This window comes from Miniopterus natalensis, chromosome 4, assembly GCF_054644295.1.
Source record: "Miniopterus natalensis isolate mMinNat1 chromosome 4, mMinNat1.hap1, whole genome shotgun sequence".
NCBI lineage: Eukaryota > Metazoa > Chordata > Mammalia > Chiroptera > Miniopteridae > Miniopterus > Miniopterus natalensis.
In genome coordinates, this window is record NC_142084.1 from 25,199,641 (window position 1) to 25,220,089 (window position 20,449).

The following is a 20,449-nucleotide window of genomic DNA, read 5'->3' on the forward strand; positions in this document are numbered from 1 at the left end:
AAGCTCAGAAGCCTGGATTCAGTGGGAGTTTGGCGTAAGTAGCTCCATAACTGTCCCTCTTAGCAGAACTGGGACATGGCCGCACTGATAAGGAAGGGACTCCTGAGGCTGCTCTTGCTGAGGTTTTGGTTGGATGCCTCCACTCTCAGATCGACAAACCTCTCTGTATCTTCCATTTTGGTAGAGACCTTAACAGTGTGAATTGTGATGAACTCGGACCACTGCCACCAGGTTGGGAAGTCAGAAGTACAGTTTCTGGGAGAATATATTTTGTAGATCATAATAACCGAACAACCCAGTTTACAGACCCAAGGTTACACCACATCATGAAGTGAGTAAGACTGTTACACAATCTTTGTTGACTTCTTATGTCTATCCTTTAATGTTTTCTCATAGCTTTCTTAATTTATCTACAGCATTGTTCGTTAGTAGTGTGGATAAGCGAAATATGATAAATACTTGGTGGGCAGTTGCATGTTTTAAACGCTCAAGGTAGCTGTGAGCAACACTGAAGTCTTGTTGCTCTTGCCACCCTATTCCGCCTGCAGCCGAAGTTAAATTCCCTGAGATGGCAGTATTAGGCAGGCTCGTTAATGAAGTTGCCACACTCAGACTGTGATGAAATGTGTGGCTTTTGTGTGAGAAGCAGTAGAATGAGGTTTCTCCTCAGTGCCCGCTCATCAGTCTCTGAGGACTGCCACAGTCAGTAACGCCCTTGCTCGAGCTTTCCCTGTGCCTGTCATTCCCGGGTAACTTGGAACTGGGCATGATCTTGGCTCCCACGTTGTGTTCCAGGTTTGTTGTATAGTGCCCACCACCACTGTAACTTGTTTTTCAAATGTTTCACGTCAACTCCATTTAATTCTAACCACCAAGGTACATCTAACAGTGTGTTGGTCAGTCTCAGATACATATTAGATGATAAATGATAACAATTGCTGTTTTTATTTATAGCAATGATAAGGTCTGAGCTAAGCTGTTGCTTGGAAGTGGGGTAGCTCCTTTATTGCATCCCAGAACTATACTTGGGGTAATGGTGACCACCCACAATTTTTATATGCCCATGTCATCAGAGAGAAAAAATGTCTACTTGAAGTTCTGTATAACAAACTCTCTTCTCGGTCCCTTTGGTGTAGGGGGCATTGCTTGCAGCTCCCTTGGCCGCTGCTTTTGGAGTGATTTTGATGCTTCTGTTCTTCTCAAGTCACCAGTGCCAACTAAAGGAGCCCAGCCAGCCGCTGCCGCTGCCCAGTGAGGGCTCAGTGGAAGAGGAGGAACTTCCTGCCCAGAGATACGAAAGAGATTTAGTTCAGAAACTGAAGGTCCTCAGACATGAGCTTTCACTTCAGCAGCCCCAAGCTGGTCATTGCCGCATAGAAGTATCCAGAGAAGAAATATTTGAGGTATGGAATTTAATGCAACTAACAGTCAGGCATAGACTCTGCATTCATGTTAATGAACAAATAAGGTGATTCAGCCTGAGGAGTTGCCTCCTGAGTAACCTTTGTTTTTGAGGTGGTGCTCTAGGGACCTGCCCTGTAGCAATTTCTGCATTTCAGCAAGCTCTTCTTTCTGTTTGGTATTTCAGGTATTAGGTTTATTACTCTGTGAAATGCAGGGTTGTGTCAGGACCAGTGCCCATGTAGAGAGGGAACTGTATTTACTCATGTCGCAAAAGTTTAAAAACTTAGATGGTTTCTGAGGTGAAAACCTAGAGATGGCCCTGGCAGGTGTGGTTCAGTTGGTTGGAGTGTTGACCCATGCACCTAGAGGTTTGCCTGTTCAATTCCTGGTCAGGGCACATGCCCTGGTTGCAGCTCGATTCCCAGGAGGGGGCATGTAGGAGGCAGCTGATCAATGATTCTCTCTCATTGATGTTTCTCTCTCTCTCCCTTCCTCTCTCTCTCTAAAACTCAATAAAATTATATTAAAAAACAAAACCAAAAAAATCCTAGAGATGTATTCAGAAAGTGGAACTAAATATTGTAAATCCCCTTATCGACATTATTCATTCCTTCAATCCTCAGTTTCCTCAGACTTAGTCATTCCTTCTGCTGTGGCCTCACAGAAGTTTGATCTAACGGCACTGCCTCCTCAGAGCTTAATGGCCAAGCGGCCACCTTGTTGTCTCTTCTGGAAACAGGAAGGTCAGATGGTTCCTGGGAAAGCCTCTGGCCCTTATAAAGCCCCCTGTGGGATCAGGGTCCCTAAACAGGCAGGACCCTCTTGTATACAGGGCTCTTCTCTCAAGGAGCATGACCATAATGTAAAATCTCAGCTGTGTTTTTTCCATAACCTGCCTGCCTTTGTGGAATCATTGGCCAACATGAACAGATGCAAGTGGGTAAGGACTGAACACAGATTGTCACTGGGCCGCAGCCCCTGAGGGAGCCTAGCGCCCCTCTATAGCAAAAGGCACAGGACGCTCCCAGAGCCGCGCTTGATCCTCACACACGCCAGTGTTGGACAAGTGGGTCTGCTGAAGTGCGCAGTTTTGCGCATTGAGCAGTCTGAAATGGTTGCCAGGGTTAGAAAAGAGCTGAATTATTGATCATTTCCACTCAACCTCCTCCCTCCCTCTTGGGATGGCAGAGTTTGAATTACATTAAATTTAAAGCATGAAAAGATTTTTTAAGTGCCTTATCAGTTGAAAATATCTACAAATACTTAGCTAGTACTACTCAAAATGCTGAATCTGAGAGAATATTGGGCTGACCATGTGTTTTCTGTTTTGGGTAAGCTTCAGATTTAAAAATAGGCTTAGAATTCTTTTAATATTCAGACTCTCTAGTGATGTCTTCATTTTGGTTAAAATATATAGCCAGTCCAGGTAACTCAGTTGATTGAACATTGCCCTGTGCAGCAAAAAGTTGCTGGCTGGATTCCTGGTCAGGGCACATACCTGGGTTTCGGGTTTGATCCCCAGTCAGGGTACATACAGGAGGCAACTGATTGATATTTCTCTCTCTCCCTCTGTCTAAGAGTGTCCTCAGGTGAGAATTAATATATGTGTATATATATATATATATATATGAAGTATTTATAGGATACATTGAAATTAATTTGTGTAGAGAAAATCAACTCTAATGAGGACATTTGTTCTTAACCTTGCTGACGGGTCACTGGTATACATGTTTCCATGTCTGAAAGTTGCTGACCGATCACGAAATAACTCATGTCTGCACTTACATTAATTTAAGCAATTTTAAACACCTTGCTGACCGGTCACGATGGAAAAGTACCCGGCCACACAGGCGAGTTGTGGCTTGAAGTAGCCATACAGCAAGGTGTTAAGTCATTAGTGACTGTACTGAAAATACATGTGTTTCCTTTAGGTACAGTGTTACCTAGTACATGTTTGTTTTGTTGTGGTTTCTAAACTAGAAACAGGAGAAAAGTTGAGGAATACAGGGTGGGGCAAAAGTAGGCTTGCAGTTGTGAGTACGCAAAGCACAGTTTATTCTTGTATTATTATTTATTTATTGTATTATTTTCCATACAAACAACCATAACCCTACTTTTGCCCACCCTGTGTAAACATTCTGAATAGGAACCAGATAGAACTCGGATTTGAATGGATGCTTATTTTGAATCAGGCTCCCATTATCAGTAACCTTTCATCTTTTTATTACTTTAAGAAAAGGTCTTCTCTCTAAAACTCTAATTTTGACACATAGGAGTCTTATCGCCAGATAATGAAGATGCGACCAAAAGACTTGAAAAAACGGCTCATGGTGAAATTCCGTGGAGAAGAAGGTTTGGATTATGGCGGCGTGGCAAGGTGAGGTGCTAATTTATTCAGCCCTCCTGCTGCGTGGACTTAGGCATAACTGTAATAAAAGGTTGACAGAAAGAAGTTTTTTTGCCACTTTCTGGTGCTTGTCTTGGAATAGTCAGTACTGCAAACATTGCCTTCAGTGAGCTTTCTTAGAATAAGAATCCCTAAGAACATGTGAACACTAGCATCTTGCCAGAACTTACCAGCATGTACATGATCCTCGCCATTAATTTACTTTTTATAAAGTGAGAATTAAACTTTTAAACTTACCCCCTTCTTCATCTGGAATGACTGAACCTGAACCATGAAGGACCTGAAATTAGTACTGAAGGTGGCCTTGCTTTTCTCATTAGAGGATCTCCAGGGTGGGAGAAAGGCATTTGTATCAAAGGAATTTTGTAAAATGAAATTTTGGTCAAAATAACTTATGGAAATAATTCTTTTAAATGGACTATAATAATGAAAAGCTACTATTTCCTGTCCTACCTCTTTGTACCTTTAAGATAATGCTTTTTTTTCTCTTTTAACTATTTATTCCAGTAGATCTTTATATCACCAAATTGATCAAATTCAAATATCTATTGATTTAATGATTTATGGTCATAGACACAGATAAACTGGATGGATGGTGGTTGTAGTGAGTATCTAATTTAATACTCCCACTTTCCAGTTTAGTAATATCAACATTTTTAGAACTTCTGTCATTGATTTTGTAACTTTACATAATATGTTTTCACCATTATTTTTTGATTCGCCAACTGGAGACATTATCTCCTGATTTTTCTTTTTCCCTAAGAAAAGGGTAATAATATCCTGACTTCCTCTTCAGCACACCTTCTACCATCTCTCTCACATCCTGTCACCTGTAATATTACGTGTAAAATGTTAAGATTAAGATTTATATTCTGTTCTATATCTAAAACTAAATAAAGTCTCCTGTGCCTGTCTACCTTTTATGGTTAAGAATTAAAAATCAACACATTGTTTACTGTTTTGACAATGTAAGTATTCACTGAGGGGTTAAGTGGCATTCTATAATCTGTTTTATCCTTGTGAACAGATTTTAATTTCTCCAAGAATTTCTGCTTTTTCTTCTTTTTAAACCAGGCTTTGATTTTATCGTCCCATTAAACTTAATGTTTTCCACCCCTTTTTCCCCTGTATCTCCCTCTTGGAGACTGTCCATTCTGAGTGATGATTCTCTAGGCCTTTTGCACAGTTGTCATCATGGGACTTCACTGCTTTCCTGGCTTAGAGCCATTGTTTTACGGATCCCATGGCATCCTCTTTCTTGGCCTACTCCCTTGTGTTACTGAAGTATATCCTCAAGTACCTTTCTAGAAAAGGTGTGTAGGAGGTGAATTTTCCAAGATCTTGTGTCTGAAAATGTCTTTTAATTTACAATTTGACTGATGGTTTGACATTTTATAGACTTCTAGGAAGAAAATAATGTTTATTCACAACTTTGAAGGCACTGCTGTGCCATCCTTCCATACCTAGTGTCTGCGAACACTCACTTCTCCACCAGAAGTTACTTGACCCCATCTAGGACCACTTACCACACATACATTCTACTACCGTTTTCTCTTTTTCACTTCCTCCTCACTCATAATCCACCATCATAATCACTCCCTTGCTCCTCTTTCCATTTGCTGTACTTGCCTGGAAAATCCCAGCTCAGGATGATCCCACCTCAGGCCGCTCTGAGCTGCACCTGAGTAGCTGCATGTGGCTAGGGGCAAAAACATTTCCACCCTGCTGGCTTTCTCTCAAGGAGGCTTCAGTTCTCAGCACTTCTGTTCTCTTTCTCAGATGTCTAGCCTCACTTCCACCCAGTCTCCCTCTTAGCTGCTGACTTTGCTTCTTATTTAACTGAGGAAACAAGAAGCAATCTGAACAATATTTCCTTAGTACCACCAAACATGCCATTGGCCAAGATCTCCCCCCGTAGGCTTGGCCTTCCCTGCTACGGCCCTGAACAGCCCCTACATGTTCCTGTATGAGAGCAACCCCTGCACAGTGCACCCCAGGCCCCTTGCTTTTACTGTACTGCACATCTATCTCACTTCTTCAAAATGCCCTTTTCTCTTGGCTCAATCTCGTCCACATACAAACGTGCTACAATTCCCTTAAAAGAAACAAACATGCCCCCAAAACCTTCCTTGGACACACTGTCCTCTTCCTGTCACAGCTTTAAGGAGGCAAGAAAGACAAATAAAGCAAAGTAAAAAGAAAAACAATTAGAAATTCCGGGACAAACAGAAGTATGTTCAAGAATGCTTAACTCTCAGTCATAGCCCTGTTTCTCTGTTCTCTTTATAGCAAAACCCCTCAAAAGAGTTGTGTGCATCCCCATTCCTGGTCCCACATCCCTTGCTTTCTCTTGAATCTATTCCACACAGACCCTTCTGCCTTTTGAAGCCCCTTGTGTCAAGGTGACTACGAGCTACATCTCACCAAACCCACTGATGCCTCCTCAGTCTCTCTCGCCTAGTCCGTCAGCAGTGCTCTGGTCAGCACACGCCTCGTCTTCCCTCTGGCTCGTTCCAGTCCCCTTCCTGTGGCTTCCTCCCCTTCCTCACCTCTGAACATTGGTGTGCCTCCCAGCTTGGTCCTGCAGCAAGTGCCCCCTCTGTGCACCCTCGCTGTCTACATGCTAATGACGCTCAGATGTATCCCTTCCGCCCACTTCTCTCCCCTCAACCCCGCACTTGTTTACCCAACTGCCCCTTGTCTCTCCTTGAATATTTTTAAAGCATCTTTGACTTAACAGTCCAAAATTTCTGACTCTCCCTCTCATACCAACCAGCTCCTCGGTAGTCTTTCCCACCTGACTTACCAGCCCCACTCAGTTCCTCTGGTTCAGATTGTGGAGTCATCCTTAACTCTCCGAGGACTTCTCTCACCTCCCAGCACCAATCCATTGTGGTCCCTCAGAAGAGAGTCCTGCCCATGCACCTCCCTCCCCCACCACCTCCCTCCTGGCTCCAACCACTGAGCCACACCAGCTATAAAATCACTATTGCATACTTACTCATTGAATTCCATTGTGATGGAATTAAATAGTGTATCTGTCTCGTGATTGAGTCTTCTTAAAGGAGAATTCCCCTATAACTTGTGTACCCTGTAATAATTGTATTTATTCATTAGCTGTTAAATATTGAGCCTCTATCATGTACTAGGTACTAGGTATATAGCTGTGAGCTCAGTTCTCTGCCCTTTTCACCCCTCTGCACTCCCTGTGCAAAGGACCTGTCAGTCTGATGAGGTACAGGTGTTAGTCAAAGAATTACACAAATAAATACAAACTGCACAGGAGGGCCCGTGTTCTGTGAGGACATGTAATAGTGGCCCTTGTGGAGTGAGGGGATAGGAGAGCCTCACGCCTTCACAATTTAGAAAACACAAGCCAATTCTCAGCCCTGCAGCAGTCATCCCAAGCAAAACTATGTTCTGACAAACATTATAATGAGGTCTCATTTGGTTTCTGGGTAGCATTGGGATTTTTCCCCAGCGCCCAAATAAAAAGAATTAAAAAGGGGGAAAAATCACCTCCTGGTCCTGGAACAGAACCAGTCCTCCACCTCTCCATTCACTGTCTCTCACCTCCCACCCCTCAGTTGTTCCGAGTCAGTCTGGGGTAAAGGGTGCAGGAAAGCCTGCCTTTCTCACCTCAGCTCACACTGGTACTGCCTCCCCACAGGAAATACTTTTCCTGTCAGCATTGCCCCAACCATCTTCCTTGACCCTCTCAGTCTTGATCTAGAAACCTCTCTCTCTTGGCAAGCGTAACTCTGCTTGCGCTTGATAGCACTAATTCCACTGCCTGGCGAGAGGCCTGGGCTTTCAGACCCCTGTCCAGGTGAGAACCTCCTCCTCTTTCACGGCCACCCTAGCAATGCGACTCGGACTGCTCCCACTTTCTCATCGGTGCTGTTCCTTTATAGTCTCAAGATGTCTCAAGAGTTCAGTATCTCAGACTGTTTCAGTTTACCGTTACTTCTTTGCACGGCTGGTCTATAATCCGAGGCACCGGTGTGAACCACAGTTACCAAGTCTCCCAGAGGGAGACAGCTTTGTGTGGCCCCCTTGAGTAGCGTGGTGCTGGGTGGGCGGCGGGGGGCGCGAACCCTTGCTCTGCCACCTCCAGTCTGATCTCACGTTGCAGTTTCACCCCTCGGAGTCTCCCTCAGGCTCGAGCGGGATCATGCCTATCTGGACAGGAGGGAGAGATTGAAGCCACATGGGTGCGCCTGTGTCATCATCTCTCTGAGAATCAGCCTGTACTCATCTCCCCAGTGGGTGTTCTGAACCATGGCTGTTCTCTCTCTTTTGCCTGCATAGCTCTTCCCCTCCCACTTCTAGAACATTCCTAATAGGCTTCTTCCCCTTGTCCATGGCTTGCTCAGAATGTTTGCTTGTATTTTAATCACTTCCTGTCTAGACTGTTGCAGGTCCCTGGTTTTTATGAAAAAGATTCTTCTCAAATCCAAACTCCCAAACTTGAGGATGAATCAAAGTACTCTCGCTGGGAACTTCTGCCTTTCTAGTCAAGAGACTTTATAAGATTTGGAGTCTCATCTCCCTGGCAGTTCCTTTCTGTTCTTTGGAGTTCGATAGATACATTCTTTATTTTGGCCTGGTCATCTTTGTGTGTCTCACAATTCTCATGGATTATTTGCATTTGTGCTTATCTTTTCTTATTTGTTCTTAATTCTCTGTCTTTTCTATTTGAAAGAGTAAAGAATTCCAGAATAAAATATGAGGCTGCTCTCTTAATGAGACTTATCTATTTGAAAGGAGTCTGGCTAGAAAGAATAAAAGGCTGTATGTAGAACTGCCACAGGTATTTGTATAAGGTTCCCCATACCTGGGCTTCTCATAGCCCAGCCGTAGCAATCAAACCATACAGCTTCTGTTTAGAGTGCTTTTTAAATTTGTTCTTGATTTAGGGTTTTTTAATAGTGAAATAATTCAAACATAAAGGAATTCAGAAAACAATTCATTTTTATACACCCCATCCAGATTTTAAAATTCTTAGAATTAATATTTTAAGCTTTAAACCAGTTTTTAAACCAGTTTTTAAAATTATAAACATGATAAGTGTTAATGCCCCCCCCAACAAAAAAAGAATTCAATAGGACAGAAATTTATGAAGGGGGAAAAGACTGTCTTAAAGAATCCCTGCCTGTCTAGACTGAAATATTTTCTTATTTAAACATCATTACATGTTGCAATCAATCAGAAATTTAAAACTTAGAAAGCAAAAGAAGTGAAAACGCCCCAGAATGCTAATTCTCACATTACTACTCTCACTATGTTAGAGTGAGTCCTTCCTATTTTTCTGTGCATGTGTATCTTTTGTGTGCGTGTATGTACACACACTTTTTAAATAAGAGTAGGGTCATACTGCTTTTCTTGCACTCTTGTCCATTATTACCGCATCATTAACATCATCATCTGAGGTTCTGATCTTTGCAAAGTAGCAGAGAAATCCTTAGCTGAGGGCCAGGGGCGCTGACCAGCAACAGCTGAGAATACTGTTGTGTGTTTTTCTTAAATATGTCTTTATTGATTTCAGAGAGACAAAGGGAGAGAGAGAGAAACATCAATGATGGAGAGAGTCATCATTGATCGGCTGCCTCGAGCCCGCAACCCGGGCATGTGCCCTGACCCGGAATCAAACCTCCATCTCCTGGATCCTAGGTTGGTGCTCAACTGCTGAGCCACACCCGGCCAGGCAATACTGTACTTTTAAGGTGATCCTCATTCTCTCAACCACAGCTCTTTCTGAGCTTCAGAGTTGTTGCCATTTTGGCCAGAAAGGCCATTTCTGGTACTACCAGAACAAGTTTTTACTTCTTTTAAGCTTATTTTCCCAATCTGTACAAATCACATTCTCACAGCCTGCTATTTGTACCAGTTGGGCCTCTAGTGGTTCAGTCCTTTAGTTATGATCTAAAACTAGAAATTTTAGCACATATAACATGTTTTCATTTTTGTTGCTGTAGGGAGTGGCTTTATTTATTGTGCCATGAAATGCTGAATCCGTATTATGGACTCTTCCAATACTCTACGGACAATATTTACATGCTGCAAATCAACCCAGATTCTTCCATCAACCCTGTAAGTATTAATAGTGAATGGGTAGGGAATTTAAGATGGGGAATTTTTTAAATGGACTTTCAGTTTCCATCTCAATTTTGGGTTTATTCACTGTAGCTTACTCAAGGTCTGTGATAAATAAAACATTGAAAGGTAGAGTGAGAACTGGATTAAGACGGACCGTTTCAGTCCTGTATTTCTGGTGGCTGGCATCACTAGTACGCTGTTTTCAAGGAGAGCGAGTGAGCTGCTCACATATTCAGGACCTTCTTGCCTTTGAGGGAGTCTGGTTTGATGACTGCATTTGTTGACAGCACCATTCTGAGAAGTGTGTTACAGGTCTGTCCTCCTCCTAGTCACAACTGGGATATGCCCGTACCTAGCTTTTTTGGCCAGCAGGGCTGCTTGTTTTAGAGAAGAGCGAGTGACTGACCCAAGGTGGGACTCTCCCTGTGGGGCTGCATCCTGCAGTCAGCGCCACCATGCACACGGCCGACGCAAATCACAAACCAGCTCCACTCTGCAGGCAGTCGGGCATGACTGAGCCTTTTACCAACATTGAAACCGAGTTTTGATTAATTATCTGATTATAATTCCAACCTGAAGTTGAAATGTGAGGTTCCCTTTTTAGTTAAAAAACAGACATATCTGGTTTTAAATGGTTCTTTTACTTGGGTTGTTCATACTTATTTTCCTCTGTGTTCCTTGTTTTTCCTCTTTGGATTTCTTTCCTTCTTCCTTGCGGGACTGGGGGAAGGGTGGCAGAGGGAGACGGGGAGTTGCCCTTATCTCTTTATTTCTTTTTAGTTCAATGGAAAGGTAAAATGTGAAGTGTGGCCCTTGACCTGTACAGAGCACAGGGCCCTGCTCACAGAAGGGCCTGTGCTTGGTTTGAATCTCTGCTGTTGCCATGTTGGAATTCTTAATCATTTTTGAATAAAGGGTTCTGCATTTTCTTTTTGCAGTGGGTCCCACAAATTATGTAACAATTCTGAGGAAAATGTGTTTGAACTAATAGCAAATAAAATGTTGTTCAGATGATCTATACAAAAGATGTGCTCTCAGTTTTGACTAAGCAGCATTGTTTCATTTGGTCATGAGCAGAACCTGTGAGTAACTGACTCCATGTTGGTTGCCTATGGGGCAGTTCTCCCAAGAAGCTGGAGAAATTACAAGATAATCACCTTGACTGTTTTTAAAATGAATTTGTGTTCTCTGGTGCCCCCTACAGGACCATTTGTCTTATTTCCATTTTGTTGGTCGGATCATGGGTCTGGCTGTGTTCCATGGACACTACATAAATGGGGGTTTCACAGTTCCCTTCTATAAGCAGCTATTGGGGAAACCCATCCAGCTCTCTGATTTGGAATCGGTCGACCCAGAACTACATAAGAGCTTAGTGTGGATTCTGTAAGTATCAACTCACTGTTTACTTAATTGAATAGTCATATATAGCCACCTGTCTTAGTATACGACAAATACATTTAGTGTGTGTGTGTGTGTGTGTGTGTGTTGGGAATGGGTGTGAAATTGAAGAGAAATAAAGAAACTGTTGTTTTATGAACAGAAATATAAAAGTAGCCTGGCCAGAGTGGCTCAGTTGGTTGAGTGTTGTCCTCTGCACCAAGAGGTTGCTGGTTCGATTCCCAGTCAGGGCACATGCCTCAGTTGCGGGCTCGATCCCCAGAGGAGGAGCATATGGAAAGCAACTGATAGATGTATTTCTCTCTCTCCCCATTCTTCTCTCTAAGCATGTCCTCGGGTGAGGATTTAAAAAATATATATATATATGTAGATTTAACAAAAGATACTTGATTGACTTATTTTCCTCATGATGTTTGGCCAGTTTCTCTTCATGGACTAGTTTCTTTTGTTATTTCCTTGAATTATTAACATGATCATAAATGTTAATCCCTAGACCTGGTGGTTGGTTGGTTTTAGGTGTGGTTTTTTTAAATTTATCGATCGATTTTAGGGAGGGAGAGAGAGAGAATGAGAGAGAGAAACATCGATTTGTTTTTCCACTTATGCATTCATTGGTTAATTCTTGTATGTGCCCTGACCGGGGATTGAACCCGCAACCTTGGCATATGGGGAGGATGCTCTAACCCAGCTGAGCTACCCAGGTTGGTTGGTTTTTGACACTCTAAGGTGTCACCAGTTAATCTCTAGAGGGAAAGTACCAAAAACAAAATTAGTATCAAAGTATCTTATATCAAGTACTGTCATACAAGCAAGTGTCAAAACAAAATTAGTATTTAGTCACCTTGTTTTAGAATTATCCTAAACACTTAAAAGCAACAAGCACAGTTACTTGGTAAAACATAGGTGTCCTTTGAGGCAGTTTCACAGGAATGACAGACAGATCCAGGCTCTGGCGAAAGGAGAAGCTGATGAATTGAAGGGAGTCAGGCCTCTTGATTGTATCCTGTGTCTAGTTGGCCTCATTTACGTGCCCCAACTTGAAATGAATAGTCTGTGGGAGTTAGGGCCTTCATCCTGTAGGAAATCTTTCATTCCTTTTCAAGAAATATAGCAGATTAAGGACCCAGTTTTAACTTTCAAGTGTTGCTTTGAACTGATGTACTTGAAAAGGTTGCCTTGAAGGGGGGGAACGGTGTTTCCTTGGTGTGGCTTCCTGCAGGTGGATTTCCCTTTGACCCAGTTACCTCTTTATGACTCCCCTCTTCCTACTCATAGACTCAGTTTACAAAGCAGCCAGGTGTCTCATAAAATCATACGCTGGTAGAGGTGAATGAAAAAGTCGAGAGAGAGAACACATCTGGAACTGGAGCTGTGGCTCCTGGCTGCGTCCAGGGCCCACGCCTCCTCTTGGTCTGGCAGTCAGTAAATGTGCTCCCCCTCTACCAGGTTGTCCCATTTAATGTTCCATTCACTGCTGCAGGGCAGCAAAGGCCTAACTAACATCTTTCTTCTGTCCTGACTTTGACAGCGAGAACGACATCACCCCTGTGCTGGACCACACCTTCTGCGTGGAGCACAATGCTTTTGGGAGGATTCTTCAGCACGAACTGAAACCAAATGGCAGGAATGTTCCCGTCACAGAGGAGAACAAGAAAGAATATGTCCGGTACGCTCTGGCAGCCCTGCTGGTCACCCGGGCACCCAGTATTGTCGTGGCATGGCTGGGTTTGTCTGGCTTGTGGAGGCCCCTTTGCTGTGTGAGGTTTCCCTGTTCCCGTCAGATCGCGCTATAGAAGGGACTTCCCGAAATGCTGGGGTCAGCAGGAGGAGCTGGGGGGTGGGGGGGGCCCTGATGTGACCACGGCTGACCTGGCAAAGAGGGCATGACCCCAGAGCCGGGGGGGGGGGGGGGAGGCCTTTCAGGCGATCACCAGGTCTGTGTGTGGAGGTGCCAGAGTGCAGGAGAGAGGAGGAAGCCTAGCTGTCCTTGAGATCAGTCTTCTCCATTGTAGTCTGTTCTCCCACCTCTTAAGGCAGGTCAGTGACAAGTCACCTACAGTGGCAGTTTAGAAATAAGCATCTCACTGTAGCTGGTGTTCCTCAGTGGTTAGAGCATCGGCCCACATACCGGAGGGTTGCAAGTTCAATTCCCAGTCAAGAGCACACACCTGGGTTGCAGGTTTGATCCCCAGCCCCACTTGGGGTGGGTGTGAAAGGCAATCAAGTCGATGTCTGTCTCCCGTCAATGTTTCTCTCTCCCGCCCCCCCCGCCTCCCTCCCTCCCACTCTCTAAAAATCAATGGAAAAAATGTCTTGAAGTGATAATTAAAAAAAATAAAAATAGAAACATGGACATCTCTTTGCTCAGGCTGTCAGACTGGTGTGTAGTTCTCACAGCATCCTTTATTTTCAAACATATTTTAAGTTGTGGCAATAGGTCAGGAATAAAAAATAAATTGCTGGAATAGGTCAGGTTAAATCCTACTGTTATTTCTAGCAATAGGTCATAATTATATGTGCGCTTTATTTTAAGCTGTAGCTTAGGTTAGGTGCTTCCATCTGGTGGGTTTCGGGGAGGCAGGTGGGCAAGGCATTGAACTCAACAGATGTCAGAACCAACTCATGGAGAACCATTGGTATTGCTTACAACTTCTGAATCTTCCTTCCAGGTTATATGTAAATTGGAGATTTATGAGAGGAATCGAAGCCCAGTTCTTAGCACTTCAGAAAGGGTTTAATGAGCTCATTCCTCAGCACTTACTGAAGCCTTTTGACCAGAAGGAACTAGAGGTATGTTTCTGCTTGCTGGGTCAGTGGTTTTGATTTACACCCCGGCTGCAGGGTGAGGCTTTGCACTGATTCCTAGCGGGCTGGGAGCTTGTCGGGGCTCCCAGGGGAGCACAGGGCTAGAGCGAGAGGGGGTGGAGGATGTTTGAGCCAGCTGTGACAAGGCCAGGTGTCTCCTTGGTGGCAGTGAATCTGGACAGTTCTGGAGGCCTTGTTCACGGTGTTTTGTGACTCATCCTATTTTCAGGACCTGTAGCTGCGGAGAGTCCTAACCCCCTCCTGAGCAGACACCTCAGATCGAGGAGATTGTCTCGGTTGCTGCCAACTTCTACCACAACATCAACTTTCTGTTTTTATTCTGCTATTATTAGACTCAGAACACAGTTACTGTCTTCTCTAATCATACTTCATGTACTCGAACACAGCAAGGCATTCATCTCTTAACCATCTCTGTTTGGGGGCAAATAGCTCAAACCTTTAAAATTATTCTCAGTCTCTGCCACCAGCGAGATTCAGTAGCTCTCCCGAGGGGGCTTTGCAAGCAAGTTGCAGAAACCACACACAACCCTTGTTTCCACAACCACTGTCCTGCAGACCACGGTGACACGGCCCCACTTTCCACTCAGCCCCGTGCCATCTTGCAGAAGGCTCTTGCTCACTCACCGGTGCACGGCGGAACCACACAGCCGGCTGTCAGAAAACGCCCACCTGTAGCCGCGCACCGTGGTCCCAGGGGTTGGAAACCAGTTGGGCATCCTGTTGGTTCATCTTTATTCTCGTCTAAGTGTGTGTCTAGTTTATGTGGACATAGCTGCTGCTTTGCTCTGGGAACCATGTTTTTAAATACTGTACTGGGAACGTGGGAGGCGGCATGACACTGGTCACACATTTTAGAAATAACCACCTCTAACCCCTTCACAGCTGATAATAGGCGGCCTGGACAAAATAGACCTGAACGACTGGAAGTCTAACACTCGGCTGAAGCACTGTGTGGCCGACAGCAACATCGTCAGGTGGTTCTGGCAGGCGGTGGAGACCTTTGATGAGGAGAGGCGGGCTAGGCTCCTACAGTTTGTGACGGGGTCCACGCGTGTCCCGCTCCAAGGCTTCAAGGCATTACAAGGTGACTGACGTGGAGGAGGGGCTATTGGCACTGTGTGCTGCCTGGGTGTGTAGGAAGACCAGGTGTGGCGGGGTTGGCTTCCTGAACAGTGGACTAGAAAACGACGTGACAACATGTTTTCAAAGCACATGTCGGCACTGGTGGTGGCGCTCCCCTGGCGGGTGGAGGGGCACTCACTCCAGTGGCCATGGAGACCATGAGCGGTGATGGTCTCTTGGTTGCCATTACCCTGCCAGCACCCAGTCCTCAAGGCTCTGCTGTCTGTTCCCAAACTGACAGAAAATATCTGTGAAGACTAGGAGAGGCTATCAGCAAAACAGAGCCCAGCTTCCCCTCAAACCCACTTTCCTGGTATCTGCAAGCCAGTGGGACGTCGCCTAGGTGGGCCCAGATCTGTGCAGTAGCAGTGCCCACCAGGGCTGAGTTGGGAATGACCTGAGCAAGGAAGGACCCAGAGGCACCTGATGCTTCCCCTTCCCCTACAGAATTGATTGACAAAGGGAAGGTACAAAGATCAACGGGTTTGGGGGAAAGAAGTCAGAGTTTTACAGTGTACTACGGATTCGAGATACGGGGAGAGGGGCCTGGCCTAGTTACCAGCAGCCGCGTGTATTGCTACCATGTGGGTCCTGAGCTCCAGGGTCCCTCCTGGTCCTGTTTCCTGACCTATACAGGTGGGTCTGCTGCCCAGACAGGCTCCACTGTCCAGTTAGGTGCTCGTGCTCTCTTGAGTCCCTGGTTCACCCAGTTTGGAGTGGCCGTGGGCAAGGGGAGTTGGAAGGCTTTGGACACTGGGGAGTTTGTGCCTCATGAGGAGTCTGGAGGGGCTCATGGTCAGCCACAACCAACTGGGGAAGTCCTCACAGGCTTCTCCCTGGCCCTGTGATTTGTAAAACTTTAGATTTTTGTCGCTTGATAACCCTGATAGCCAGGAAAAGGTAAAGAATATATTAAAATTTAGTAAATTGAACTTTGCATATTAATAGTGACAGCAGATATAGTTCATGTATAAAATTCTCTGTAGACTTTTCCTTATTTTAGGGATTTCTGAGTGAGAGAAGTTACTTCCATTCCCCTGGGCTTTGGTTCCTAGGCGGTCTTTTCTGTCTCCGTCATACCTCTGCCTGGAGAGGTATCACAATTGCATATCCTGCTTTCCTTGCACCACTGCTATCCTCTGCCAGCAGTGGGCCTGCTTGCTAAACATTTCTGTTAAAAAAAACCAACCTGGTGATAGAAGATCTTACCTTCAAATACCACCACTGGGCACAAAGGGGTGCTCACCAATCTTTGCTCCATGCCTGTGGTTTTCTAAATGTCTGATCTTAGTCACTTGATGGCCAGGCAGCTGCCATGGGAATTCCATGACCCTCTGGCAGGACAACCGCCTGGGCATGGGGCTGACATGCGGTCAGCAGTGGGGTCCAGGCTCAGCTCTGAAGTGCAGTAACTAGAATGTTGTCTTGTAAGGTTCTACAGGCGCCGCAGGCCCCCGGCTGTTCACCATCCACCTGATCGATGCAAACACAGACAACCTTCCGAAGGCCCACACCTGGTAAGGACAGTGCTGTGCTGTCACCGTTCCCACAGTGTTCCGCACGACTTTCTAACCTGTTTCTTATTGGTAGCACTCAGCACTTTGTGCCGAGTCCCAGGTACAGCAGGCAGTGCCACCTGTGTCTAATGGGACAAGCATGTGGCAGCGTGTCACATATGAGAGTCATCAGAAGTCTCTTCTGTGAAACCAGTTTTGTCATGAGATGTGATTTATGTGGGCTTCTGCTCCGACAGGCTCCCATCTGCATTCCCCTGGGTCTTGCTGCATATGTGTTTATGCATGTTAGTGTCCGTAGGGAAAGCTGTAGTCTCTAAGTTGGAGTTACAGGTCTCCCTTGTTCTGACATTCCTGGGGCCCCGTTTACCCCCTCAGAGCTTTGCCCGTGACAGATGCACCTTGCCTATTGAAAAATAGAACCTCAACCTAAATATTTGTGGTGGGTTATTTCCTTTGTGGTTTAAACATCAAAAGAACAGTCACCTCTAGGTCAAGAGAACCAGCCCCACATATTGTCAATGCCTCGTTATGTACCAGAAGGTTCCTGACTGGGACCCGAGGGTATGGGTTCCAATGCTGGCTGACATCCCCTGTGTGACTGAGCAGGTTACTTGACATGCTGAGTGGGGCTTCCACATGTGTGAAAAGGCTGTAAAGCTGTCCCAGGACCATGAGGATGCAGAGCCCTGCCCCGGGCGGCCACGGCTACTCTCCTCCTCTGCTCTTCTCCTCGGGAGGCTTTGGCCTTTAACACTTTAGTGCGTGGAGTAAAGCGAGTATGAAAAATCTCTGATGCTAAAGCTCCTGAAAAAAGGCTGTAACACCATTTCGCCGACTCTTGACAAAAACCATCCTTAGTTGCTTATCCCTTTAGTAATTCGACAGGCCACTCTGTGTCCTCTGGGTCACAGGTTTATCTTGTTGAGATACTAGCTGCTTTTTTTTTTTTTTTCCCACAAACACTGGAAATTAACTTCCCCATGGAAATACTGAGTCAGAAATTTAAGATTCATTTTATCTGTCAGAGATTTCACATATTATTAGTTTTGCAGGGAATTTTCTAGACTGCCCCATTTGGGTCTCAGATCAAGTCACAGAGGAACAGACAGACAGGCAGCAGATGGTTAGCGGTGATTGATTTGACTGCCGGCCAGTCTGGGTTATGCTGTCTGCAAGGATGGTGTTACTGGTACTGTGTCATTTCTCCCAAAGACAAATAGCAAACCAAACAAGTCGAGAGCTTTGTCCTGATATCCCCAGTAAATAGTAATTTGGTTTAACTTTGGTTTTAAAGTTCTTAAGATTTATTTTGCTCTGTGTTGATTTTAAAATCTTTGCATTAGAAGCAGAAAAATACAAAGGTGAAGTGTCCACTCACCTCTCCCTCCTCCACCCCCCAGAACTAGGGAACAGAGACTTCCTCCTTGTCACCCTGTACCCTGCCGGCGTGCACGCACATGCACACACACACACACACACGTATGTGCACTCACAGCTAGCGTGTGGCCAAGAATGCTCTGCTCTTGCCTGTCCTTGTCCTGAAGCAGGTCCGAGGGTCAGACTGCCCCAGCAGTGACTCTCACTCTTGTCCCATTCCAGCTTTAACCGGATCGACATTCCACCTTATGAGTCTTATGAAAAGCTCTACGAGAAGCTGCTGATAGCAGTGGAGGAGACCTGTGGGTTTGCTGTGGAGTGAAGAGCAACCAAAGGCAACAGATTCTAGCTCACGACCACCAGACCAAAAGCCTGTCGCTTTCCGCGTGCCTCCTGCGAAGCGGGCTGAGCGCGGGGATTCTAGATGACCTGAGGGAGAGGGTGTCTCCCTCTTTTGTGTCGGGGAGCAAGGGGGCGGGGGGACTTTGGTTGGTGGCTCCCACCCATCTTTTCCTCCTTTACGACAGTACCCCCACCCCCTTCCATCACCCATCCAATAAAGTGCAGCCAGGTTTAGATTTGGCTTCGGTCACACAGGATATTCTGCTACGGTTGTAACACACTTGGCATCAGGCGCACTGCCCTGTGGTATTACGGGAGGATCGGCCTGCAGCCCTGGAACTGAGCTTAGCTTCCTGTGGGTCTGTAACTGGTAGCTGCACTAGCTATTCTGTCTCAAGACAGTCTTCAGGCCCCTTTTCCGGTTCAGCAGCTCAAATTCCAAATTTCACATCCTAGTGGTCTGCTCTGGGTGCAGATTAATTTCTACCTGAAAAGTTACTGTATAATACATGCTTACTGGGACCCTGCCACAGCAGAAAGCTTGAGTCCAAAACATGCTTCCCTTTTGAAAGGTAAAGGAATGGGGCAGCTTTAGCTGGAGGCCCAGGCTATTTCTTTTCAGGGTATCCTGGTTGTAAATTTTGTTTTGCATAGAGGAAAATGATCTTCCCTTTTAAGATTCCCTTTGGCCACACTATCTACCCCAGTTTGAAATATTTTTCAGTGAGACCACCACATAATGGAGCTCCCAAGCTGTGGCTCCTGTACCACCTGTTTGCAAAGGAGTGTCAGCTGGGTCACTTGGATACTAACAATTATGTGGAAATTGCTAACAGCTAAACTAATAAAAATTCTGTTATTACAGCAAACTAGCTTAAAAGGGAAATTGGGAATAGATAACCTCGATGACTGGAGTCGACCCCAAGTTGCTATTTTACGAAAAGCAGGGTGTGGGTGTAAACCTGACAGCAGAGAGGGACAACCCACCCTGACCATTATTCAGCCCATTTCCCATGTCAGATGGTGACGGTGACAATTGCTACTTGATTTACTTGCCCTGATGTCTTCATATGATGAGCAAGGCCAAAGCACGCTGAGACCCTAAGTTTCTAACACTGTTTTCCAATTTGCACAGAAGTTCGAACAGTATTTTATTTAACAAGTGGCTTGATTCCAGAGAGTGAACTTCAGTGAGAATCAGCGGCAGCAACAGGTTTTCCCATCTGGTTTTTCTGTTGTTGTTTTTGTTTAGGGGCAAGTGCAGGGAGGGTCATTCATTAGCGAGACACTTCACTATTGAAATTTCCCTGTTGAAGCTTCTGAGTTAGCCGCTGGGATCCAGCTGTGGGTCTGAGGTGGGTTTGGAAGGAGCGTTTGGTCAGCTGTTTCGCTGTTGTTGTTACTGATGGCTGTAAACTGGTGTGTGGAGGATACTGACTGCTGCGTCTTGCTCTGGTTCCTTGGCTTGCCCCAGAGGCAGCCTGTAGTTTGACATGGGGGTGCTCAGACCTCTTAGGAGAAGGACCTTCCCCTGCACAGAGGCTTGTGCAGGTCGTAGGTAAGACTGCCAGCTGTGGACTCCAAGAGCAGTGAGAGCCAAGCCTCTGGGCTGCTCACTGGGGCTCAGACAGAAGGGATGTCAAGTGTGATTTGCGGCCGAAGGAAAACTGAGTCCAGTCACAAAGTCCCAACCAAACTGTGGGCTTTGTCTTGAGGAGTCCGATTTGTCCTGGTGGGGCTTCTCCTGTGTCTCATTCACCACGAGGCCTTCTGAGGGCATCCTAGAAGCCCCCCAATGGCTTATCCAGTCCTCGCGGTCTTCTCCTGGAAGAAAGAGGAAATGAAAGCTACAGATCTCCCACTAGATAGGTCTCCTCTTCCACATGAGCCTACACCACAGGAGGAGAGGACATCCGTCAGAAGTGCAAGGCCCTCGAGACTGAGGTAGGAAGCCCCC

At 45.6% G+C, this 20,449-nt stretch overlaps 1 protein-coding gene across 3 annotated transcripts in view; it reads left to right on the plus strand.

Moving 5' to 3' along the window:
* The window catches only part of SMURF1 (SMAD specific E3 ubiquitin protein ligase 1), a 102,112-nt gene extending 81,663 nt beyond the window's left edge, over positions 1-20,449 (plus strand). For 2 of the 3 annotated variants that reach the window (XM_087816418.1, XM_087816416.1), the window contains 10 exons: positions 185-331; positions 1,205-1,403; positions 3,678-3,781; positions 9,790-9,904; positions 11,115-11,293; positions 12,837-12,974; positions 13,978-14,098; positions 15,017-15,218; positions 16,689-16,773; positions 18,373-20,449. In XM_087816418.1, coding sequence (XP_087672544.1) covers positions 185-331; positions 1,205-1,403; positions 3,678-3,781; positions 9,790-9,904; positions 11,115-11,293; positions 12,837-12,974; positions 13,978-14,098; positions 15,017-15,218; positions 16,689-16,773; positions 18,373-18,472 — 1,390 coding nt within the window. In that variant the 3' untranslated portion in view covers positions 18,473-20,449. The remainder of the gene's footprint in view (positions 1-184; positions 332-1,204; positions 1,404-3,677; positions 3,782-9,789; positions 9,905-11,114; positions 11,294-12,836; positions 12,975-13,977; positions 14,099-15,016; positions 15,219-16,688; positions 16,774-18,372) is intronic. The other variant, XM_087816417.1, reaches the window with a different exon arrangement.